The 26,097-nt window shown below is 43.9% G+C and overlaps 1 protein-coding gene across 1 annotated transcript in view; it reads left to right on the forward strand.

Moving 5' to 3' along the window:
* The first annotated feature begins 9,147 nt into the window (after nt 1–9,147).
* FRK (fyn related Src family tyrosine kinase) overlaps nt 9,148–26,097 on the forward strand; it is a 60,141-nt gene continuing 43,191 nt past the window's right edge. The window contains exon 1 of the mRNA XM_024200496.1: nt 9,148–9,567. Within this exon, the coding sequence (XP_024056264.1) occupies nt 9,170–9,567 (398 nt within the window). The 5' untranslated portion in view covers nt 9,148–9,169. The remainder of the gene's footprint in view (nt 9,568–26,097) is intronic.

Consider the following 26,097-nt stretch of genomic DNA (forward strand, 5'->3'; position numbering starts at 1 on the left):
TGCCACCTCATTGTTTATCCCTTTACTAGATCATTTATAAATGTTAAACAGTACTGCTCCCAGTACAGACCCCTGGGAGACACCATTATTTACCTCTCTCCATTCTGAAAACTGAGAATGAGTAGAATAGATCATTTAACTTTGGAAACATCCTACTAGGGCACGGCACCATGAGTTTATACTGCACCTGTCTGGGGCTCTAGGGGTGTTACCTCTCTACAAATAATAGACTAGAAAGTAACCTTAAACAGGAGTGAAATTGACACTTTCAGGTCACTTTCACAATATTGCCAACCCTGAATGCTCAAAAATTATGAATCAGGCTCACCAAAAATCATGAAATTGGCTTTAAAATCACGAGATTATGTAAAATAATCGATTTGGGGTTCTTTTTATTGTCCTTCTGCTTTTTGAGCCTTTAGGGTGGACTGGGGTCACATTTTGAGGCTTTCTCCACAGCCACAAGGACTAGAAACTTCATTTTTCTTTAAGAATAAAGGCTGAAATAATCACATATCCACTTGACTCAAGGAGCTTTAAGGAAAACAATAATTATCATGAGACTCATCACAAAAATCATGAGAGTTGGCAACACTGCTTTTACTTCTATTTAAAGGCTAGTTACTTTCCAGAAGGCTCTTAAACAAAACACTACAGTGATTGAGTTGCAGTTCTCACAGGAGAATATTTAAAACCAAACACCAAGAAAATTCCACATTTTAAAGTTGAGAAAAAAAAATGAGACTTTGAGGTATATCAGGGCCACTGTAAGCAGGAAAGGAAAATAAACAAGCACAGGAGCTCTGGGCAGCTATTCCTCTTGAGAGAAAATTGGAGGGTCTTCTAGTCCTTAATTCAGGAAATCTTTTATTGCCATCAATGCCTCCACTCCTAGATATTAACATGTGCTTAATAACTATACACTTCATACTTAAATATATGAGCCATCTTACCCAGGGCTATACATTTTATACACATTGGCTCAGGGACTACATTTTCTGACATATGCTGAACAGTGCTGAGCACACAGATGGTGCCCCATGAATAATACAAATCATGGCAATAATCATTGACTTTATGGACTCTGTGGATGCAATTTCTGTTCTTTGTTCTGGAATTGGCCAAAATACAGATGAAACCCTAAGAATTTGAGGCATAAACACATCTGAGACGTATAAGACACTGTCTCATTCCTTCCTTTCTCAAACTCAAAACAAAAAATGACAAAACAAAATGGTTTTCAGTTAAAATGTAAAATTGCACAGCAGCAATTGCTCTACAACCCAGCCTGGGGCAGAACCTGCCACACCTTGGGGGTTAAGTGATCTCCTCTTATCTGGCTCTCATTCTCCATCCTTCCTGACCTCTGTGCTGCTTTTCATGCTGTCAGCTATGACATCCATCCCAATTGCCTTGGATCAATTGCTGGAGTCTCAGATCTGGCTGACTTGTTTTTGCTCCCATCTATCAGAGTCCTCTTTTTTTCTTTTTCTTTTTTTTTTTTTTTTTTTTTTTGCATCATGCAGCAGAGAGATAGGTTGGTCTGCTGGATAGGGAGCTAGCCATGAAAGACCTGGGTTCTATTCCCCCCCCATAGACTTTCTGTATGACCTCGGGCCAGTGCCTTAGGACAGAGTTTCAAAACCTTTTAGGCACCCAAAGATGCAGCTGGGCATCTAATGGGGTTTACAAAGCACCTAACCTTCTAGGCACTTTTGGAAATCCCACTAGGTGCCCTAAATACCTTTGAAAATCTGGCCCCTTAGTCTCTCTATACTTCAGTGCCCCACCAGTACAATGGGGATAACAGCCCTGCTCTACCTCACTGAGGGGCTGTGAGGAGAAACAGGTTAGACCTTGTGAGGTGCTCGGATACTATGGTGATGGGGCCACATCAGTACCATAGGTAGAGTGGTAACTGCTCTATACCACTGCTAGCCCTTCCCTGGATTTTGGCCCCTTCTTTTCACCTACGCCCCCAAATCTCCCCCTTTTCTCAATGTAACCTTGGCGCAGAGGGCTTAGCTGTATTTTTTTGAGTCCCCTGTGTTATCTCTAAAACAACCCCTCCTCCCCCTCCACAGAGGGATTCCTGTTTTACTGGCTAGACTTCCAGATCCTTAATTAAATCACCAGCCCTTTCTTATCTTAATCACCCTGCCTCTGTTTGTAAACAAAATACTGACTCCCTGCTGGAGGGGCACATCTCCCCTGCAGAACTTACATTTCACACTAAGGGCATGTCTACACTGACAGAGTTACAGCACTGTGAGTTACAGCGCCGCTCAGAGAGCGCTGAAGGGAAACCGCTGTTTTGTGTTCACACTGTCAGCTGCCTGCACAATAGCGTGTTCACACGTGCAGCACTTGCAGTGGTATTCAGAGCGTTGCACTCTGGGGAGCTATCCCACAGAGCACCTCTTCCTCTTCTGCGGCTAAATGTTGTGGGAAGACAGAGTGGGTCACGGGCGTCCTGGGTCTTGTCCCAATGCCCCGTGATGCATTGCTTCGCATCCCAGCAAACCCTGTGCTTCCGTCCACATTTGGCGCCATCTTTCAAGGGTTTGTGTACAGCACACTCTGCCCCTTTGGGCTGAAGGAATGGATCCCAAACTGTTGACTAGTATGCTGCTCGCTCTGACCAACACATCACGAGTGGCAGTGGAGTTATTCCTTAAACTACATTCATGGGACTGCGTGATGAGCTCGCCCCAGCCCTGCGGCGCAAGGACATGAGAATGAGAGCTGCCCTGCCATTGGAGAAGCGTGTGGCGATTGCACTGTGGAAGCTGGCTACTTCAGACTGCTACTGATCGGTCGCTAACCAATTCGGAGGGGGAAAGTCGACGGTTGGATTCATGTTGATGGAAGTGTGCAGGGCCATTAATTGCATCCTGCTCCGAAAGACCGTGACTCTGGGCAATGTGCATGACATTGTGGATGACTTTGCACAGATGGGCTTCCCTAACTGTGGAGGGGCGATAGATGGCATGCACATTCCAATTCTGGCACCAGACCACTTAGCTACCGAGTACATTAATTGCAAGGGGTATTTCTCAATGTTTCTCCAGGTGCTTGTGGATCATCATGGGAGTTTCACAGACATTAAGACAGTCTGGTCCGGAAAGGTGCATGACACACGTGTCTTTCAGAACACTGGCCTGTTCCTGGACCAGAAGATCACCATAGGGGAAGTCAAAATGCCCATTGTGATCCTGGGTGACCCGCCTACCCCTTAATGCCATGGCTTATGAAGCCATACACGGGGCAACTTGACAGCAGCAAGGAGCGGTTCAACAACAGGCTGAACAAGTGCAGAATGACTGTTGAGTGTGCTTTTGGCTGTTTAAAGGCCCGCCGGTGCTGCCTCTATGGGAAGCTGGACCTGGCCAATGACAATATTCCTATGCTTATAGCCACGTGGTGTACGCTCCATAATATTTGTGAAGGGAAGAGTGAAAGCTTCACTCAGGGCTGGACCTCTGAGGCTCAGCTCCTGGAGACTGAGTTTGAACAGCCAGAGACCAGGGCTATTAGAGGGGCACAGCATGGGGCCATAAGGATCAGGGATGCCTTGAGGCAGCAATTTGAAGCTGAAAGCCACTAATATTTGTTGCTATGCTTGAAAGTGCAGTGCTTGTAATGCTAGGAGGTGATTGTGATTGGTGCAGATGATGGAGTATGAAGGTTTAACATAATTGTCTGTTGCTTTGCAGGGCTCTGTTTGCTTTCAATTAATAGAATAAAGATTGCTTTCAAACCAACACAATTCTTTTATTAAAAAACAACAACTGGAGGAGAGAGTCAAACAAAACAAAAAAAACCACCACATCAGCAGTGAGGGTGATGGGGGAATGGAATGTCCCAGGAGGAGGTGGGGTCCCAGGACAGCTAAAGATTCGTGTACGTCCAGGGATCATATCCAACCTTCTCCTTTGGAGTACAATGCAGTGGGTACTGTACTTCAGCAGGGCCAAACTGCAGAGGGCTGGGTGTTGAGTGCAGTGGGTAGTGGGATTCTGCAGTGCCGGACTGTGATGGGGGAGGAGTGGAATGCTGCAGGTATAGATTGGAGCCAGGAGGTTGATAAAAGTGTGTTGGCGGTGTCTGGGGGGGGCGTGGGAAAGAGTTTTGCAACAGCAGCTGCAGGGGAGAGCACGGAGCTGCTCATTTTGAAGAGCTAGTATCGCCACGAGCGTAACTGCTTGGCGTTTAAGCATTTAAATGTTTAAATGTTTGGTGTTTAAGAGCCACTCGGTGGCTTCATTCTGGCATGCCATGTTCTCCTTTTGGTCCCTCTTCTCGCTGTCCCACCACTCCTTCAATTCCTGTTTCTCGACAGCGGAGTGCATCATAACATCACGCAAAAAGTCCTCCTTGGTTCTTCTTGGCCACTTTCTAATTCTGCACAGCTGTTCAGCCGCCGATAACAAAGAGGGAGGCTGGGCTCCCAAGGTCATCTCTGTGAAGTTTAAACACAACATTTTACATAAGCAGTATTGTTTGCAACACAGAGAACACTGATTCAGTGATCTAAAACACAGCCAGTACTCACACACCTGTCACTAACTCGCTGACCCCCGGCAAGCACACATGAGCCACAAGACCCCCTAAATGGCGAGTAGCTGCAGGGGCAGGGTAAATCACTCTTCCTGGACCCTGCTGTACTCTGGGCATGTGGTTCTTGGGGAGAGCAGCACTGTAGGAGGGGCCTGATAATTATTCCTGTCCAAACACTTTCCACAGGATGTGATCATTATGGAAGATATCTCGCTGCTGAGGGTGAGCAAGGAATCAAGGGAGGGTCTTCTCCAAGACTGCAGCTTCCGCCCTGGCCTCTATGCGGCTCACCTGTGTGCAGCAATGATTGCACAGTGGCGTGGGAAAGTTACCATTAATGGGGAAAGAAACAAAGCAGCTCTGCCAAAGAACCTGTGGCAGCGGATTGCCCAGTATCTCTATGAGTGTTTCCTGGAGAGCTCTGAGGCAGATTCCTGTGAAGTGAGGGAGTCAATCAACAGCCTGTTCTGCCGCTCAGACTAGGCATGTGGTGGGAGACAAGCCTGCTTTCTGCAACCCTCCTACCCCCAACAACTCGCTTCAGCGATTCCAAAAATCAGATCCACTTATCAGGGGCCTCCTCTCCTGTTTGCACTTCGCCAAGCTCTGACTGCTCTGACTGACTAGCCTCCTCCGGGGTAGAAAAGAGCTCCTGGCTGCATGCATCTCTGACCTCCGAGTCATACTCTGCATCTGGGTCCCCCTCTCCCTCCACATCCTCATCCAAGATTTCCTCCTCCTGGCTTGGTTCACTCTTGACTGGCACAAGAGCTACCGAAGTATCCACAGTGGTCTTTGCAATGGAGGTGGGATTGCTGCCAAGTATCGCGTCCAGCTCTTTGTAGAATTGGCAGCTCATGGGTGCAGCACCGGAGTGGCAGTTTGCCTCCTGCGCCTTGTGGTAGACGTTCCACAGCTCCTTCACTTTGTCCCTGCACCGCAGCGTGTCCTGGTCATGGCCCCTTTCTGTCATGCATCGTGAAATCTGTCCATAGGTATCATAAGTTCGATGGCTGGAGCGCAGCTGGGACTGGACAGCCTTCTCTCCCCAAATGCTGAGGAGATCCAGCAGCTCGGCATTGCTCCAAGTGAGGGATCGTTTGGTGCATGGAGCAGGCACAGCCACCTGGAAAGATGTGCTGAGACCATTGCACACATCACCAAGCAAACAGGAAGGGGACTTTCAAATTTCCAAAGGAATTTACGGGGTGGGAATGATGGTTGGTCACCTGAGGGCAGGGCAGCAGAGTTCAAACCGATGACCAGAGAGGTGAGAACAGGCATTGTGGGACACCTCCCGGAGGCCAATCGCAGTGCTGTAATTGACCATGGTGTCTACACTGGCACCACAGCGCTGTATCCCTGGCGCAGAATGCTCTACGCCTCTTGTCGGGGTGGATTTTTTTACGGCGCTGCAACTGCGCTTTCTGCACACTAAGTGACTTGGCAGTATGTACACCTCGGGAGCTACAATGCAGAAAGCTGCTTTACTGTGCAGAAACTTGTGTAGACAGGGCCTAATGATGTGCTGTAGTAAAGAGCGCCACGTGGGAGCTTGCACACCTCCTGTATGAAAGTCAGGGAGGCTTCTGCCCCCCGCCCCCCAAATGGCACCCTTGTTGTTGACTCCCTCAAAGAATTCTAGTAGATGGGAAATCATGCCTCACCATTTACAAAAATCATATTAGCTCTTCCCCAACACATCGTGTTCATTTATGTGTCTGATAATTCTGTTCTTTACTATAGTTTCAGTCAAATTGCCCAGTACTGAAGTTAGGCTTACTGACCTAAGTAAGTGTCAGGATCGCCTCTGGAACCCTTTTTAAAAATTGGTGTCACATTAGCTATCCTCCAGTCATTTGGTACAGAACGTGATTTAAATGATAGGTTACATACCACAGTTATGCACAGTAGTTCCGCAATTTCACATTGGAGTTCCTTCAGAACTCTTGGGTGAATACCATCTGGTCCTGGTGACTTATTGCTGTTTATGATAATAATAATAAACATGAGGATTGATTGCCCTTGTAGCTTTTATCTGACCTAGTATCACTGCATGTATCCTTTACCATGGTATTTAAGGATAAAGTACCATATATACTTCATTATTAATTTGACAGTTATATAATTAAATATAATATCTTAGCTGTGGAGTCAGAATGTAATTATATAAGAAAATGCAAATGAACAGAGGACAGGAGGAACACACCCAGTCACTAATGTAAACTCTCCAAGACAAAATGGTTACTAGAAGGGAACTTCACATTGTGACAAATATACTGGTTATGTGCTTGGGAAATACCCAGATTTGAGGACCAACTGACAGTTCTGACCTACAGCCAGTAATTTGAACCAGGGCACCTCAAACAATATATCTAGAGAATTTTGTAACAAATCTAGTGGATGCTGTAACAAAAATCATTCTACAACATGTCTCTTGTGAACTCTAATATTGACTTTACTTTCTTTATCTGTGCACTCAGTTGGGCAGAGAGATTTAATAAATAGCTCACAGGAGCCAATAAATAAGCAGCCAAGTCAGTTTCTATGCCTTTTGGCACAAAAGGGAATTGTCTAAAAAAAGGGGGTGGGGGGTGGGGTGGGGAGGACCAAAATCTGTTTGCAACTCACAATGAATTTAATTGTTTGCCAATATTTGACTTTGGAAGAATGACCTGGAAAAAGTTAAATATATAAATATGGATTGCTATTGTTCTGTGTCTCTAAACAAACGTTAGGAGGCATTTGTTACACTGGGCATTGTGGTATTGCTTTAAAGTCATCCTATAGCTCTATTTTTATCAACCAGTTACCAAGAAAAAAATTCTGAGGAACATCCTCCTTAGTGGATAAGGCTGTGTATTAGCCTCAATTTCTTGTTTTATTTGAAGATATCAGAGATGGGAGCTACCCATTCTTCCAGATGAGGATTTGGTTGCTTCATATTCAGGACTGAATCCTCAGAGTGGATCAGGAAAAAAATATTCCAGTTTACTGTTATTAAACATTAAATGTCAAAATCTATCTTGACTAATGCCCTGTTTGTGACTATTCAAGTTAATTGGCTTAAATGGGGTGAAAATCAGGACAGATTTTGGCCTTAAAATTTAGGATTTTTCATGCGAAAGAAACACTCTCATGTGTCAGTGTTTGCACCTGTGGCACATCCAGCTCCCTCCTGTCTCTTCTCAGGGGTTGGAGTGTGCCAATAGCTAACCAGCAGAGAGAGTGCAAGGCCTCTGTAGGCCTAGAGTGTTTAGCTTGCCCGTGGCTGGTGGAGTTGGGGATCTGACCCCTGGCAGGCACAGACAAGGTTTCCTCATGCTAAAGATAGTTGGTAACTAGGCACCTTATAGCCTTGGGTACCCCCAGGAAGTGTAACACTGGTTTTTGAAATATAGTTTCCCCCCAGGGAAATTGACAAAAAAATAACCCACTTGGTTATCTGTATATATCTTACTCTTCACACACACACACACACACACACCTCACCTTGTATCTCTCATATACCTCACCTTGTATCTCTCATATCCTGGTACCAACACAGCTACCACAACACTATACATATATATATATATATATATCTTTTATTGGATATTGTTATGAAATTGATCCAATAAAAGATTACCTACCTGCCTTGTCTCTCTAGTATAATAGTTATTTATCCTGAAAGGCTGGTACAATTCAACAATGTAACATGATTCTATGGCTAGTGCGTTTAATTTTTAAGTCAAAGAATGAGGAAGGAATTAAAATCTATTACTTTCACTGTAACAGGCAAATATTTATTTTTCCTTTTGTAAAGTGCCAAACCTAGTTCAAGAACTTCAAGCACAGTAAGGGGATTTCTAAAGCCCTGACATAAAAGCAATGTAAGCTTGCATGTTGAAAGCAGCAGCAGTTGTGCTCCCAGGTGGGGGCACTGGAGGGACACTGGGAATCCTACTCGCATACCTCTGAGAAGAGAAACCAAAGCAAATGAGGAAGCAAATAAAAATATTCAGGCAGGCCACGTCTCAGGCTGTGAAAACAACAGGCTGGCCAGGTTGGTTATTCATTATCAAGAGCTAGAATGTGCAGAGAGGTTCCCTGCTGATCACAGAGCAGGCACCCATATGGGACAAGAAAAAGAATTATCAGAAGCAGTACAACTTGGGAAGAGTCAACACTAAGATTTTCTAATGATTCCTAATTATTTTTACATTTTTTTTCTTTTGGCAGGACAAAAAGATCAATGATTGTCTGTTGCTCCCAGATTTTGGCCCAAACACTTTCTTTTTTTGTTTTCTTGATCAGAAGAGGAAGCAAACAATTCACCCACATGCACTATTGCACTTTAATGCTCAGGTATAATTCCTGAGTCTGAAGCTGCCTGAAAGGAGCTCTCATTGGGGCTCTGGAGAGAAAAGTTTCCAGCTGCAGCAAAATTTATTTAATCCTGTACCAAAGGAGGAAAAATATCCTGCAAAGAACTAAACGGATGATAATGCAAAAGTATGTATAAAGGTATTGCCACTTGGAAAAGAAAAGAGACATAAGGAAGAGAGAAGAAGCCACAAAGAAACAGAGGAGCAGCATGGGGAACTTTTGCCGGAAACATTGCACTTGGATGCAGCGGTGTGCCCCTTGGCTCTTCCAAGAGAGTGATGGCGGACAGGGAGAGAGCTATAAGACGGGGATGGGCCAAGATAACCTGGGCTGGTCGGGAGATGACTGCCAGACAGAGAATACTTCTCAGATAACAACAAAGAAAGATGTGACTAGAATTCCTTTGCCCAAGCCCAAGAACCACCACAAGTTTGTAGCACTTTTTGATTATCAGGGCCGCACTAAGGAGGACCTGAGCTTCCGAGCTGGAGATAAACTCGAAGTGCTGGATACATCTCTGGAGGGCTGGTGGTATGCTAGCCTCCTCCTGGACAGTGGATCAACACGGCCTGGACAGAAGCTCCGTGGCTACATCCCTGCCAACTATGTAGCTCCTGATCAGAGCGTTGAGGCTGAACCGTAAGTAACACACATCTAATGCTCAATCATTGTTTCCCTTGTTTTAACACAAGGATCAGATTGCCATATCCTTTGTCACACTGAATAGTACCTTGCTCCACATGTAGTCTCAGTGGTGCAAGGCACTATTTAACATGAATAAGGAGATCATAATCTGGCCCCAAATAAATAAAATAAGGCAAAGTATCGAGATGTTTGTTTCAGTCTAAATCGATTCCCTTCCCCACATGCCCTAATCACTTCCTTATAAAGTATGTGGGAGTATTGGTAGGTCATAGCAGGTAATTATTATGATTATTATTTATATAGCAGTAAAAGTATGCTAGGTGATTTCCAAAGAGTAAGACAACAAGCTCTCTGCCCCCAAAGAGCTTGCAGTTTAAATAATTACAAGCTCACTACATTATTTAAAAGGCCAGGAAGCTGTAAACATACCCTAATGTTTTGTGGGTGAATTTCTAAGGTATCTGTGATTGTTTCTACCTCATCATAGACGCAATGCATGATGCTGTGTAAACAAGTCCCTGCCCTGTAGAGCTCAAAATTTGGCTTAAACCAGGGGTCTCAAACACGTGGCCCGGGGGCCGCATGTGGCCCGTGGAGCTCTTCCCTGCGGCCCACCAAGCTCCCCGTGCCCCCCCCGTTACTTCCGGTCCCCGCCCAACTCCCCCCCCCCCCCCCCCCTAGTTATTTTATGTGGCAGCTAAGCTCCCTGCTCGCTGCTCCCCAATGTTTGGGGCCGGGTCTCTCCCCCGGCCCCGCCTGCTGCCCCCACGCACCTCCCCCGAGTGTCCCCCGGCCTCATCTCTGCACCCCCTCCTAACCCCAAACTCCATCCCAGAGCCTGCACCCCCACCCCCTGCCCCAGCCTGGAGCCTTCACCCAGCACTCAAACTCCATCCCACAGTCTGCACCTCCACCCCCTGTCCCAGCCCGGAGCCTGCACCCAGCACCCAAACTCCATCCCAGAGCCTGCACCCCAGACCCCCACCCCCACCCAAACTCCCTCCCAGAGCCTTAGGCAGGTGGGGGTGGAGTTTGGGGGGGCAGGTTCTGGGCACCACCAAAATGTCTACAAACCTGCCACCCCTGGAAGAGGCAGAGCAGTGGTGGAGTGGTGGTGCAGCCCAATGCAGTGCGGGGGCTTTAACAGAAGTAAATCTAACTAAGTGCATGTTTTGTCCTTTGAGTGAGGTGCATTACTGAGTGTATATATTTTATTAAAACCGCTTGGAAATGACTTGTAGGAGCAGCAGTGATCTGTATGCTCTGTATAATGCTTAGCACCTTCCAGGAGGGAGGGGGAAGGAGCACGCTCGGGGGGAGGGGGAGAAGAGACGGGGAAGGGGCAGGACCTCAGGGAGGGGGGGGAAGGGGGGGGGGGGGGGGGCCAGGGGGGGGGGGTGTCAGTGGTGTGGCCCTCGGGCCAATGCACTAGTCCTCATGTGGCCCTTGTGGTCATTTGAGTTTGAGACCCCTGGCTTAAACTATGGTCCGTAAAAGGAAGAATGAGTGGCTGTAGTAGCAAAGTAACATACCTTTGCAGTCTGATATGGTTTAACTGTCTAGAGTTGCTGTAACAGCTTTATACCAGCTGAAGATTCTTTCATGTTGGGAGAACCCTCAAGTGACCAGTTAGGACAGGTGTAGGGTCCCTTTCTACCCCGGAGACCTTAATGTTCAGGATTTGGCCTACTGTTGCGATCCCTATAGTCAATCAGACAGCACTTCAGATCCATTCAGATTCAAAAGCCTCTCTTCACAACCATCTGCAGAAACAGCATTTGTCTGGGGCTATCAGGGAAGTGCTTGTATGCTCTAATTCAGCTCAGTCTGACCTCTGCTCTCTTTCAAGAACTGGTTTTCTGGCAAGATTTCCAGGATTTCTGTTTTTTTTTTTTTTTTTTTTTTTTTTTTTTGTCACAGCTGGAAATACTGTGGAATCAACTTCAATTGTTTTTCAATTGAATCTTATTTATCCAAGTCCCTCCTATCTTTGTAATCTCCTCCAGCATGCATAATTTGCATTGAATAGCCCTTATTTGGAGTATCAAGATTTTTTTCTTTTACTGTTTTTTTTTTTAAATTTTACCTCTCCACTTTTTCAAAAGAGAAAGAACATCAAGTTTTGTTATCCCTGTTTCTGCTTGAGGAGCCATGGAATAGTGGAGAACTGCAGGGGGAGGTTTTTCAGCTCTCAGCTGAAGAGTCTTTCCTCCAAAATACTAGTCAGTCACTAACTTCCTTCTTAGCTTTTTAAATTTGCATTTTAATCTGGTTTACCTATCACTTGCTTATGGAGTTGTGCACGGATGGGTATTTTTTTTAACTTTTTCTATTATTTCTTCAGAGATTAGTATTTTCAAATCTCAACTTTGTAAACTAGTTTATATAATTTGATTCAGGCAAGAGGTGCATCTAAAGAGGATAACAAGCATTTTTTAAAGGTGATCTCTGTTTGCGTAAGTGCTAACTACAGACATCTTTTGGGGCTTAAGCAGTGATCATTCTATAAAAACAATGAGAAGTACAAGTTTGCCTTGCCAGTATTAAGTTATCAGGTTGGCCCATATGAGTCTGAATAGCATGTCAGCAGTAGGGAAAAGGTGAAAGACTACTGGTCTTTACTATAAAAAGCAACAGAGGGTCCTGTGGCACCTTTAAGACTAACAGAAGTATTGGGAGCATAAGCTTTCGTGGGTAAGAACCTCACTTCTTCAGATGCAGACTAACACGGCTACCCCTCTGGTCTTTACTGAATATGCACAGGGATTACAGGGCATAACTAACATTCTTTAGAGCATTCTTGACAAAGGGCAGGATACCCCTACCTATAGCAATGGAAAGTTATTTTCTGTTACACAAATTCAGGTGTCAAAATGTTTCCGATTGGCAAGATGCTACCAGGCAGAGAACTATCTGACCTGTGGAGTGTGGGAGAAGTCTCAGAGTGTAGGAAAAAGAGCATATAGCATATCTCTTGAGCACACTCCTTAGCAACCAACTGCAACTGAGTGGCAGTATGGATTTGGAAAAGGCTGCTCTGTCTTTCTGCTGCCACAGACATTCCAGTATGTCCGTGTGTATGTATTCGTGCCCCATGCAGTGACCTTAACAATTGGTACAGGAAGGGTGGGACACTTTTCTGGTGTCATAAGAGTGTGTACGCATGTGGCCATCATATCAGTTTATAAATATATACCTATGTGCTGATACCTTGAGATTTATCAGCAGCCTTCGTATTACTGACCACAAAGTATTGTTGCTTTAGCCTTTGTCAACACTTCAAAATTTTCTGACCAGCCATATTATAGACCCAGTCAGAGATTGACCAATTCAGTCTAAATGGTGCTGTTCTTTCCTTTCTGACAGAAGGCAGAGTTGGGTAATTACACACCTGTCATGAGAGATCTCTTGTGCAGGTAACATAGGACTCCATTCTCTCCTCCTTCCTGTATGTATGCGAAACTATCCAGAGAGGTAGGCTAGGTGAACTTTGGGGCCTTCAGTAGGACATTTGGCTATAGTTCCCCTTTTTATTGGGTCCAGACAATACAGTTGACTGCTTCTTCCCATGTCTAATCAAGATAGCAACTTGGATGAAAGCTAGCTGGCTTTGAATCAGTCCCATTAAGTCTGAGGTAATGATGCTAGGGTGGAGTAAATAACCAGGGGAAATAGCAGAGATTATATACGCTTCCTCCAATTGGAAGAATTGGCCCACATTTTGTGACTCATTTTCACAAAGGGCAGCCTCAGCCATTTTAAGTGCTTAAATTGCAGGAATGGCCAAGAATGCCTTTTTGCATCTGTGCTTCTTTCCTAGCAGCAGACTCCTGCTTAGGGTTTTAGGATATTGTGTGCAGGGGAAGAGTCTTAGATAAATTGTACAGCTCAAGAATATAATCAGATTAAGAACATAAGAATGGCTATACGGAGTCAGATTAATGGTCCATTTAGCCCAGTATCCTGTCTTCCTACAGTGGCAGGTGCCAGATGCTTCGGAGGGAATGAAAAGAACACGGCAATTATTGACTGATCCATCAGCTGTTGTCAAGTCCCATGTTTTGACTATCAGAAATTTAGGGACTAGCAGAGCATGGGGTTTCAAACCTTGACCGTCTTAGTTAATAGCCATTGATGGACCTATCCTCCATTAACTTATCTAATTCTTTTTTTAACCCATTTATCGTTTTGGCCTTCACAACAGCCTCTGGCACTGAGCTCCACAGGTTGACTGTGCGTTGTGTGAAATAGTACTGCCTTATGTTTATTTTAAACTGTCTGCCTATTAATTTTGTTGGGTGACCCCTGGTTCTTGTGTTATGTGAAAGGGTGAATAACACTTCCCTGTTCACTTGCTCCACAGCAGTCGTGATTTTATGGTTCTCTATCATAGCCCCCCTTTGTCATCTCTTTTTCTAAGATGAACAGTCCCAGACTTTTTAAGATGTGCTCATAGGGAAGCTATTCCATACCCCTCATCATTTTTGTTGTCCGACTCTGTACTTTTTCAAATAATCTATCTTTTTTGAAATGAGGCGACCTGAACTACACGCAATAGTCAAGGCATGACTGTACCATGGATTTATACAGTTGAATTGTGATATTTTCTGTCTTATTTTCTATCCCTTTCCTAACAGGCCCTAACATTCTGTTAGCTTTTTAGACTGTGCTGCACATTTCAGAGAACTATCCACAATTACCCCAAGTTCTCTTTCTTGAGTGGTAACATCTAATTTAGACTTCATCATTTTGTATGTGAATTTAGAATTATATTTTTCAATGTGCATTATTTTGCACTTATCAATGTTGAATTTCATCTGCCATTTTGTTGCCCAGTCATCCATTTTTGTGAGATCCTTTTGCAATTCTTCACAGTTAGCCTTGGACTTAATCAGCTTGAGAAATTTTGTATCATCTCCGAACTTTGCCACCTCGCTGTTTATCTCCCTTTTTCCAGCTCATTTATGAATGTTGAACAGCACAGGTCCCAGTACATATCCTTGGGGAAACCCCTCTGTTTATCTTTCTCCACTGTGAAAACTGGCCCTTTATTCCTGCCCTCAGTTTCGTATCCTTTAACCAATTACTGATCCATGAGAGGACCTTGCCTCTTATCCCATGACTGCTTACTTTGTTTAAGAGGCTTTGGTGTGAGACCTTGTCAAATCCAAGTACATAGATCAACTGGATCACCCTTGTCTACATGCTGGTTGACACTATCAAAAGAATTCTAACAGATTGGTGAGGCATGATTTCCCTCTACAAAAGCCGTGTTGACTCTTCCTCAACATAGCTGTTCTTCTATAGTTTCAATCAATTTGCCCTCTACTGAAGTTACCAGCCTGTGACTGCCAGGATCACTTCTGGAGTCTTTAAAACAAAAAAGTGTTACATTAGCTATCCTTCAGTGATCTGGTACAGAGGCTGATTTAAGCGATAGGTTACATACCACAGTTAATTCTGCAGTTTCATATTTCAGTTCCTTCAGAACTCCTTGGTGAATGTCATCTAGTCCTTTTGACTTATGACTGTTTGATTTATCAATTTGTACCATAACCTCCTCTACTGACACCTCAACCTGAGACAGTTCCTCATATTTGTCACCTGAAAAGAATGGCTCAGGTGTGGCAATCTCACTCCCATTCTCTGCAGTGAAGACTGATACAAAGAATTCATTTAGCTTCTCTGCAATGGCTTTGTGTTCCTTGAGTCCTCCTTTCGCACTTTGATTGTCTGGTGGCTCCAATGATTGTTTGGCAGGCTTCCTGCTTCTGATGTACTTACAAAACATAACAGCATTTTTTTCCTGTCTTTTAGTAGTTGCTCTCCAAATTCTTTCTTGGTCTGTCTAATTATACTTTAATACTGATTTGAGATATACATTTAGTTTGAGACACTATTATAGTGTTTTAAAATAATTTCCATGCAGCCTGCAGGCTTTTCACTCTTGTGATTGTTTCTTTTAATTTCCATTTTACTAGCTTCCTCATTTTTGTGTAGTTCCCCTTTATGAAGTTAAATGCTACTGTGGAGGTTTTCTTTGATATTTTCCCCCCTACGAGGATGTTAAATTTAATTACATTATGGTCACTATTACTGAGCAGTTCTTGGACCGATCCTGTGCTCCACTTGGGAGTAGAACAAGAATTGCCTCTCTCCTTGTGGGTTCCAGGACAAGATGTTCCAAGAAGCAGTCATTAATGGCATCTAGAAATTTTATCTCTACATCCCATCTTGAGGTAACATGTACCCAGTTAATATAGTTGAAAGCCCCCTTTATTATTAGTTCTCTGTGTTTGTAGCCTCTCTACTCTGCGTATTTCACAATCACCAACCTACATGTCAAATGCTCCATGGATGGCTGTACTGTTTCACTGAAATCTGTTTGTTTAAAAAAACAAACAAACAAACAAACAAACAGTCATTTAGAGATTGACTTTGCCACTCTTATTCATGCTGAGTGGTACCTTACCACATAGGTAATCCCCATTAAATCTCATCCTTGACAGACAGGAAGGATGGTCCAGTGGTTAGTGCCCTAGCCTTGGACTTGGGAGACCTGTGTTTAAGTCATACCGCACAGTCTTCCTGTGTGACTATGTATATTGTGAGGTGAAATACATTGAAGATTGTGCTTAAATACTATAGTGATGGGCTCCATATAAATACCAAAGATAGATAGAAAGAGTGGGGCCCTTAAATTTTATATGGACCTTTTTATTTAACCCCTTCATTACTGATCTTCTAGTTCATGTGCAGTGCTCCTTATACTAACAACATTCTGTTGCTGTCAATGGAATATTAGGGTGGACCTGGTATGTTTGGAGATGGGTGTGTTCTACTAGGGTGTACCTGGAATGCTTATCAAGTAGTTAAAAATAAACAAATGCCTATTAAGACACAGTTGCACATGATCCATATGCTGCTGGTAGCACAATAAGTTACATTATCTCACTTCATGAGGAGTTAAATACGTAGCAGTGTAAACATTACACCAAACTTCTTATATAGTAGGCCAAGTCCAGGAACACTGCCTGAATAGCAGGAGAAGTGATGGGGAAAAAGATCTAAAGTACCCTTTTGAAGCTCCAATACACTCTTCCACTTGGGGAGGATCCAAACTGTGGCTGATCCTCTGGCCTCAACTCTAAGGAGCTGAGCTTTGTACTGTGTAGTATGAATGCATCCCTATTTCTGCCCCAAAACAGTCTCTCTACCTTCTTCTGCAGGAAGAATGCACTGGCTCCTTTAGCTGGGGGAACCTCCATGGCTACGGGACTGTGCTGGATTTGCCATCTCATAATTAACAAAGCATAGGGATTTATTATGTTAATATGGGGTAGTGTCACCGGGTGCTCCACTCACCGCTTGGTCCCCTCCACTCACTCCTGGTCACTCTGGGGATTGGCTCTCAAGGTGGATGCCCCCCTTCTGCTGTCTGTCTGTCTCTCAGGTCTGTGGCCCTTCTCTCGCTCAGACACTGCAATGTCCTCTTCATGACTTAGCCCTCTGGCCAGGTTACTTAGTGTTTCCCCCCCACTTCCAGGGTACAGTCCTTCAATTCTCTGTCACCCACACAGTGACCCAGGCAGTCTTCCTGTTTATGGCCTGTGCCTGGTCTATGCAATACCCTTTGTGGCTGGCAGAGGAACCCAGTCCCACGCTCTACTCCAGGTTCCGGTCCAGGGACCCTCAACCCAGCAGATATGGGTATCCTTTCCCAGTCCTACTGCCTTGGATTGCTTCCTAACTCTCCTGGTTCCCCTCCTTTTTCTGGGAGTACCAGCTCCCAAACCCTCCTCCCTCTTCCTAGGGGGTGACTTCCCTTTCCTAGCAGCAGCCCCCTTTCTGTTATCAGCTCCACCTGTTCCCACACAGCTGAGCTTCCCCTCATTACGATTTTCCTATCAGCCTTCAGTCCAATAGGTTAATTGGCCCACCTGGCCTTCATTAAACCCTTCAAGGCGAGTGTGAGGTGGACACCCATTCACAGTCAGAGAGAGATTTGTGTTAACATTTCTGCTAGGTTCTGTGCCTCTAGCATACGGGTGTGTGTGCCCAGTGCTAAGTTTGTTTTCTTTGGGTTGTCACTTGATTTTTATTAAAAACACCTGTTCTTGTAAAAAGATGGGAATTCCTCCAACATTTTGTTTGGCTGGAGAGTCACAAAACAATCAGTGCAGCAGGCAGCTTTTAAAGGGAGGAAACTGTCTAGTTATGTGGCCCACGCCTTTGAAAATGCACAAGGATGGACCCATTAATTTGTTTGTGTTTGGGGCACAGCAGAGTGGAATTTCCCCTCCATGTCAAAATGATCCAGTATTCTAGCCATCTGATATCCATTAATGGGAGATGAGCAAAAGTCTTCAAAAATTTAAGGGTCATGATTATTGTATCACAGTTCAGCAATTGCTGAGAAATTGTAAGCAATGCCCAATGAAGAGTGGAACAGCTACTCTGGGCCTGTGACCTGAAGGGATCCACAAGGTTTAGAGCATGCATTTGCTTCCCTTTTTTCCTGTCTCCTCCCATTCAGGCCCTTACAGTTGTTTGTTTGGTTGCTTATTTGATCATTAGTCCATTTCTGATTAGGAGGCTAGAGGGCTTTCCAAAGTAGGTTTTTTTGAGACCTTGATTTCACTCTGCCTGAGTATACTTTGTATTACGAGGTAGAGCATGCTCTCTAATGACAAGTCACCAGCTGAAGTGCTTGGATAAGCCTTTCAGTATTTTTCTTCTTTGTGCATCTCAGTCTATGCTCAAAATAACTATCTAGCCGGGGTTTCATATTTGCAGTGGGGAATGTGCTGGAAAGAAGTTTTTTCTATTCTATCTGATCAAAGTCTTCACCCTGAACGTTACTCTTCTGGGATTCAAGAAATGAGACATTAAATAAATTTTAAAAACCCAGAGATCTAGTCTATCTTTTTAAAAGAAGGTCCTACTTGAAGCTGGATGTCAGCTGAGCAGAAGAAAACAGCAATTTGAATAGATTTCTAGATGGGAGACCAGAAAGCTGAACTAAAGTATAGAAATGTCCCTGACAAAGAGTATATTTTCTCTCTCTCTCTTTTTGCGCTGTGTTGACAGTTTTTCTGCACTGTAAACAGGAGCCATAGTAACACAAATTCACCTGCTCTTGTTTCATTAGCACCAGTTGTTTTAACTAAACAAGAAAACGACATAGTGAAAATTATTATGGACAACAAATACTGCCCAGCTGTAGAGTTAATTTTAATGATCCAAAAAATCAAGCCGTGTGAGTGACAGTGCTACAGAGAAACCTTTGTTTCTTAGAAAAAGGCTGGAGTCTCATTATGGGTCTTCCCTACTCCCCTCTTTCTCATAAAGGGTCCAATTCACTGTTTATCTAACATAAATTGTATTATATCCATTCATCCCAACACCACTGACACAACGGAGTGCTATGTTAGGGGAAATAAATCCAAGCTCATGCAAAGGAACAGATCTAAGAAGTTCATTCCAATTTGAAAGCTATTACCAGTTCCACAGATATTGCCTATACTGGCTTTTCCCAAACTTTTGAAAGCTGAACCCCTGTCCCCCCACCTTCATCTGGATAATGAATCCAGTTGTGCATCCTCACACTTAATCCCACCCTGTATTGTTAAAGGTCTACCCAAAATGAGCAACCTCTCAGAAATGATTTTGCAGATTTTCATAATATGGTACTTTCCCTTTCTTAGATGATGTGAGCAGTGAAATAGTTAACAATGTTAAATATCATTATCAACGGAGATAGCAAACGTTGAAACGAGTGGGGTAGATCAAGATTAGAGCTATTGTTTCAGGATCTCTGGAAACTTAGGCAGATATAGGTGCCTTGGTTAGACTTGGATCACAAAGTTTTTTGCACAACAAAACCAGCTAGAGACTATCTTTGAAATGGAAGCTGAGACACTGCAGAAAAATTGAAAAACTTGTCTGTATTCCCCCCAAAAACCTGGCTAGTCCTTTGCACCTCACACTTTATAAAACACTGCCTTATACTTAAAAAGGGGATGCCACTAAGACCAGCAACATTGCTAGAGCTGAAATGATTTTTTTTCAGTGTTCATATTATACCTATGCCAGATCTAGTCTCCTATAATGTTTATCACTGTAGTAAATATTTATAATTGTAAAGACTGCATAAAAGTTCTAAAATCTTAGTCCCTTGCTCCAATCATGACATACTTTAAATACACTTGGTAATATAAAGTCTGTGTACATTTAAAGCTGAGATGATGAAGCTTGACAGATCTATGAAAGAATTAGATTAACGTGAGCAATAAAGCATGGCAGGGTGTGCACTGCAGAACTATAATCAGATGCTTTGGGAGTGACTTGCCATTGTGCCCTCAGTCAACTGAAATGTTTGACATTTGGACCACCATACATGGCTTTGAGTGCCATACTGTGATAAAAATGGGACTGTGGTAGAAAAAGGCCCCTAAAAGGTCCCAGGTTGCTGTTTCCATACAGGTGGCGTGGTTTTGGAACAAATTGATAAATTAAACAGTAATATGTCACCAGGACCAGATGGTATTCACCCAAGAGTTCTGAAGGAACTCAAATACGAAATTGCAGAACTACTAACTGCAATTAACCTATCATTTAAATCAGCCTCCATACCAGATGACTAGAGGATAGCTCCGTACGCCGCTCACGCCCTGAGCACTGGCTCCACAGTTTCCATTGGCCAGGAACCATGGCCAATGGGATCTTCAGGGGCGGCGCCTGCGGACACGGGCAGTGCGCAGAGCCCCCTAGCTGCCCCTGCACCTAGGAACTGGAGGGGGGACATGTCTCCACTTCTGGGAGCCACGAGGAGCCAGGGCCGGCAGGGAGCCTGCCTTAGTCCCTCTGCGCCGTGGACCGGAGGCTGCCTGAAGTAAGCACTGCCCGGCTGGAGCCTACACCCCAAACCCCTCCCACACCCCAACCCCCTGCCCCAGGTCAGAACCCCTTACATACCCTAACTCCCTCCCAGAGCCTGTACCCCAACCCCCTGCCCCAGCCTTGAACCCCCTTCCACACCCAAACTCCCTCCTGGAGCCCTAATCCCCTCCTGCACCCAACCCCCCGTCCCAGACTGGAGCCCACTCCTGCACCCAAACCCTTCATCCACGGCCCCACCCCAGAGCCTGCACCCCCAGCCCAGAGCCCTCACCCCCTCTCACTCCCCAACTCCCTGCCCCAGCCCAGAGCCCCCTCCTGTACCCCACACCTCTCATTTGTGACCCCAACCTGAAGCCTGCACCCACAGCCAGAGCCCTTATCTCCTTCCACACCCCAACCCCCTACCCCAGCCTCATGAAAGTGAGTGAGGGTAGAGGAGAGTGAGCGATGGAGGGAGGGGGGATGGAGTGAGCAGGGGCGGGAACTCAGAGAAGGGGCGGGGCAAGGGTATTTGGTTTTGTGTGATTAGAAAGTTGGCAATCCTACTCTTAAGCAAAGTAAGCAGTCATGGGATAAGATGGAAGGTCCTCTCCTGGATCAGTAACTAGTTAAAAGATATGAAACAAAGCGTAGGAATAAATGCTCAGTTTTTACAGTAGAGAGGTAACTAGAGAGGTCCCCCAAGGAACAAACATATAACAAAACCCCTTTATAGTTGGGGGAAGGGTGGCTTGGTAGGCTAGCTGCCTGTTTTTTTCAGCTTCCATAGAAACGGGGTGTTGTATTACATTAGCTTCAGTGATTATGTATTTTGGGTGATATCAATGATAAATCCTTATGCCAGAGATTGAATAATAGCAGCTACTGTGACTCAGTTTTTGTCTTTGATGCTATGTTTTTTGTTTCACAAGGAATAAATACATACTGAAAAAATTAACTAAATGAAGACTGTAGAAACTGAAGAGTCATTCTTTTGTTTACTACTTCAAGCCACCTACTCATTCACAGACCAGAAGGAGGGAAAGACCAAAGGCAGGCTGGAACATTGCAAAATTATTTATTCCTGCTTGTGGGTACAGGCCAAGATTTTGAGAAAATGTGTGTCTAAATCCTAAATCCATATTTGAGGCAGCTAAATAAGTGCCCTGATTTTTCACACGTGATGAGCAGCCAGCAGATCCCAAGGGTTTAAAAATCTTGGCCCAAATAAATTAGGTGCAGGCAATGAGCAGGACTTTCACTGGGATTGTAGCACTTCCTGTGTAGATGTCACATGTGGGATTAGTGTGCCTGCTGTTTTGCAGGCCACACTTACTTTCCTCAACCCACCGTAATAAAATGTCTGACATCCTGGCTATAGGCATGCCCTGTTACTCTAGAAATTAAATTGTTTTTGGAGTGGAGGGGAAAGATGATAGATTCATTTTTTGTCCCTAGTACGGGGCATAGGATGGATCAGAATATGGCTGACAGTAATTTTACAGATGTCATTTTATACATTATATGTACTAATATATAGTTAGGATACAGGATTAATGGGTACTATAAAATCATTTTAGTACATCATATTACATCCTTTTAATTGTCTAGATATTGCAAAACTGTTCTGGACTTTAACCTGAAAATAGACTAGGAGAAGATGTATTATTAACTGTAATTTCTATTTTGTTGATAATCAGTATTTCTTAGTTGTGTGTGTGTGTATATATATATATATATATATATATATATATATATATAAAGAGAAAAGCAAGATATCCACTAACACACGTAAAAGTTATTTTAAGATAGAGAACACACTTTTGAGTAATTACTGAATTATATTCTACAGTCTCTTTTATTCAGTGACCTTTGTTGTATTAAGCGTTAATACAAGGTAAATGGTTTAAAGTTAAAGTTTATTCTACAACCTGAAGATTTTGTAAAAGAAAAGTAATATTAAATATTCAGCATTCAGATTCAGGTATAACTGCAAAGGATTGAAATAAAAATTACCAGGAATTTAGAAGGAAAATTGCAATAAGCTTCTCAGTTCTCCATACTATAAGTGAGAAGAGTACTGTATTTTGAATTTTTATAAGATCATAAACATTTTTTCCAAAGGAAATAAACCCAATTTCAGGTAACAATCAACTGAACCCTACCTCTCATTATTTGTTTAACCTGGTAGAATTATAAAGAACCTCTCTGTATTGGTAACACACAATATACCAGTTATGAGCAGTTAAAATTGTGAACTTGAGTCATTGGCTGACTTTTCTAAATCTCCACATGTGTTTATTCTCAGGACCTGACAGCAGAGTCCTTTTGTGCAGAGAGATCTCATTTATTTCATTGGAAGGTACTGCACAATTTGGCTTAGTCATTACGCCTATTTAATTATCTGCATTCCTCTGACAGAGGAATTTCCTACAGTAATTCCAGTTAATATGCCCTCACAAAAGCAATTGTAGTGTATTAGTGTTCCCCAAAACACTGCATCTCCTTATACTAGCACTGTAAATGATACGCTAGCCCAACTTTTCAAACCTGGTTGCTGAAAAACAGATTCCTAAACCCATATTCAAGGCCTTTAAATAGAAGTGTCATGATTTTCACAAGTGCTTAGAGCTCACAAATCAGAGAGAGCCGCAGGTGTTCAGCACCCTTAGAAACCTCACTTTGGGCCCCTAAGTTTGAAAAATATTGACCTGTCTGGTGATCATAAAATCTAGCTCTTCTATAATGCTTTTCCTCAGTGGATCTCCAAGCGCTTTACAAAGGAAATATCATTATGGACATTATGGAGAATATGAAACAGTTGTAAACACAGATGAACAGGTACCTTATTTATCCAGAAAGGATTACTCATTGTTTTCCCACATTACTACCTGAATGACAATTTGAGTATCCATGAAAGATAATTACCTACTACTTTTGTGAATATTCACCCAGGGAGACAATTATATCTTGATCATAGCTTAACATTGTAATAATGTAATGCTCTCTCCACCACCCTCCCCTGCCAGCTGAGTAGGGCTCTAGGGGTAGAGGGGTGAGTGGGGCAGGACATTGGAGAGAGAGAACAGCACTCCGGGGTGGGGGGTGAGTGGGGTAGGATGGGGGAGGGAGAGCTGTGCTCTGGGAGAGGGGGTACTGCTGGTATCTCAAATGCTCCATGGTTCCTCCAGCAGCAGCTGCTGCTGCTTCTCCATCCCCACACACACACACCGACCCAAGACAGAGGACAGTTACTGTAGGTAACCAGACTTTTAGTGTGTCAGCACTGCTAACTGGACACTGCCAAGTTCCCCTTTCGACCAGACTTTCAGGTCAAAAACCAGACACCAGGCAACCCTATAATCAGTCTGGAAACCACCCTTGTAGAAACACTGCTTTCTAACTTACAAGGCTCAGTTTGGAGTTTCACTGAGTTGAGGAAATATGCTGTAACTCACTGGACTGGTGGAAGAACTGGAACTGCCTTGAATTCTCAGATTGCACAGTTCTTCCTTGATAGCAGAGATGAGAAAAGGGGTGTTCTGATTGCCAGGGTGCATAATTCCTCCATATTGTATACTGGATGATTATTCTAGTGGAATCTGAGAGGGGATCTGAGTCTGTCCATGCTACTGGAAATAAGACTAGAAAGGGTGTGTATACGGGGGGAGTTCTGCATAATGACAGATGGCAAAATCTGACCCAACAAATTATTTAATACAGTTTCTGTGTGTATAAAGTCACTGTCATACATGTACATAATTCTTAGCTCTTACTGATGGGTTTGGCAACATGTATTGCCTTTTTTTTTTTAAAGCAACTAGATGTTGACTTCTGTTTTTTTAATCCTCCAACCTTGTAAATGCTCTTTATGGTTTTAAAGGAATCTTTATCAGCAAGGGATTTACCTTCATGCTATTCTGATACCTCTACTATAGAGACATCAGGGAAAAACCTTACCCCCCTCCAAGGGGTGTGGCCTCTCGTTGGGCAGCACTTACCTCCTGTGGCTCCCAGTCGGTGGCGCAGTAAGGCTAAGGCAGGCTCCCTGCCTACCCTGGCCCCACGCCACTCACGGAAGGGGCCAACGTGCCCCTGTAGCTTCTTGGCTGGAGGAGGAGGGCTGGAGGGGGCATGGCTCCACGTGCTGCCCCTCTCTACAAGCACTGCCTCCACAGCTCCCATTGGCCACAGCTCCCCGATCCAGGCCAACGGGAGCTACGGGAGCGGTGCTTGCAGGCAGGAGCAGCGCGCAGAGGGAGACTCCTGCCCCCCCACCCCCGCCCCCGGGGCCGTGCTGGCCGCTTCTCGGAGTGGCGTGGGGCCTGGGCAGGCAGGGAGCCTGTCTTAGCAGCAGCCCTGCTGCACCATTGGAGATTGCAATCAACTGGGAGATCCTCTAGGATCAAGCAGTTGATTGCGATCGACCGGTTGGCGACCACGGGCCTAAGGCATCCATCTCTTTCCATTTACTGTATAGGAGCCTAGATGCTAACGCAGGCTTTGTGAATCCCAGTATATTCCTGTAATTTTCTAGGTGCCTAAGAGTTAGGCACCAAGATGCTGAGCATCAGAACACCTAACTTCTTTTGTGCATCCAGGCATTAATTCCCCACCCCTCTTCCAAGGAAGAAGGGCCTACAACAATTAACTCTATAGGAACCTGAATACTACAGAACATTTGAATGTGTAAATATTCTCCAATGCTTAAGATATTATGTACATAAATACACATTTATTAATAATTAAAATTTAATTTGAACTGCACTTTTTAAGATGAACTGAACAATCCAGCTATTTCAATATCAGTGAAGCTAATCATTTAAAACTAGTCTGGACAATGCATTGAAGATCATACCATAGGAAACAATCTTACATTGGGAAGTACCATCCACTCAGTTCCTTGCTGAAAGTTTCCTTTAAGATGCAAGATTCTAATTTCAAGTTTCTTTTTTCTGTGCAGTAATAGATTTCTTCTGTTATCTTAAATGGGTAAGGTTACAAGTGACTTACCCAACCCTACTTTGTGCAAGGATGCAAGTGTTATTTTGTACACAGTTTTTCTTCTTCTTCAAAAAGTGAGGACTTTAAAGGAAATAAAATTACATGAAATGACTGATGAATTATATGAAAAATGAATGGAACTGTTAATTAGTCAGATGATTGCAAATATAGTTTAAAGAACAAGATTGATTTATGGGAGAGGATAACATTCCAATTCAAATTAATTGCAAGAGACACTTTGACTTGGCTGCTGCTTCTATGAATCATTTGTGAATTTCTATGAATTATGATGATAATGGGATAAACTAAACTATACTGATTTACACTAGCTAAGGGTCTGGCCTTACAACAGTATTCCTCGCCACAGCAGAGCAGAAACAACTCTGTTATGACTCTTGAATGAACATCAATATCATGGGCCAGATTCTGTCCAGATTTCTTCTGCATGCAATCCCAGTGAAGAAGATTAGGGCAGAATTTAGTCTTAAATTGCTAATTGCAACATATATTATTAATGTCAGCTAATGAAAAGTATAGCACAGCAGTGTTTCACCCAGGGCCGGTGCAAGGATGTTTCGCGCTCTAGGTGAAACTTCCACCTTGTGCCCTCCCGCCTCCCCAAGCCCTGCGGCAGCTCCC

The sequence above is a fragment of the Terrapene carolina genome, unplaced genomic scaffold (genome assembly GCF_002925995.2).
Source record: "Terrapene carolina triunguis isolate 2854851 unplaced genomic scaffold, T_m_triunguis-2.0 Scaffold42, whole genome shotgun sequence".
Taxonomy (NCBI): Eukaryota; Metazoa; Chordata; order Testudines; family Emydidae; genus Terrapene; species Terrapene triunguis.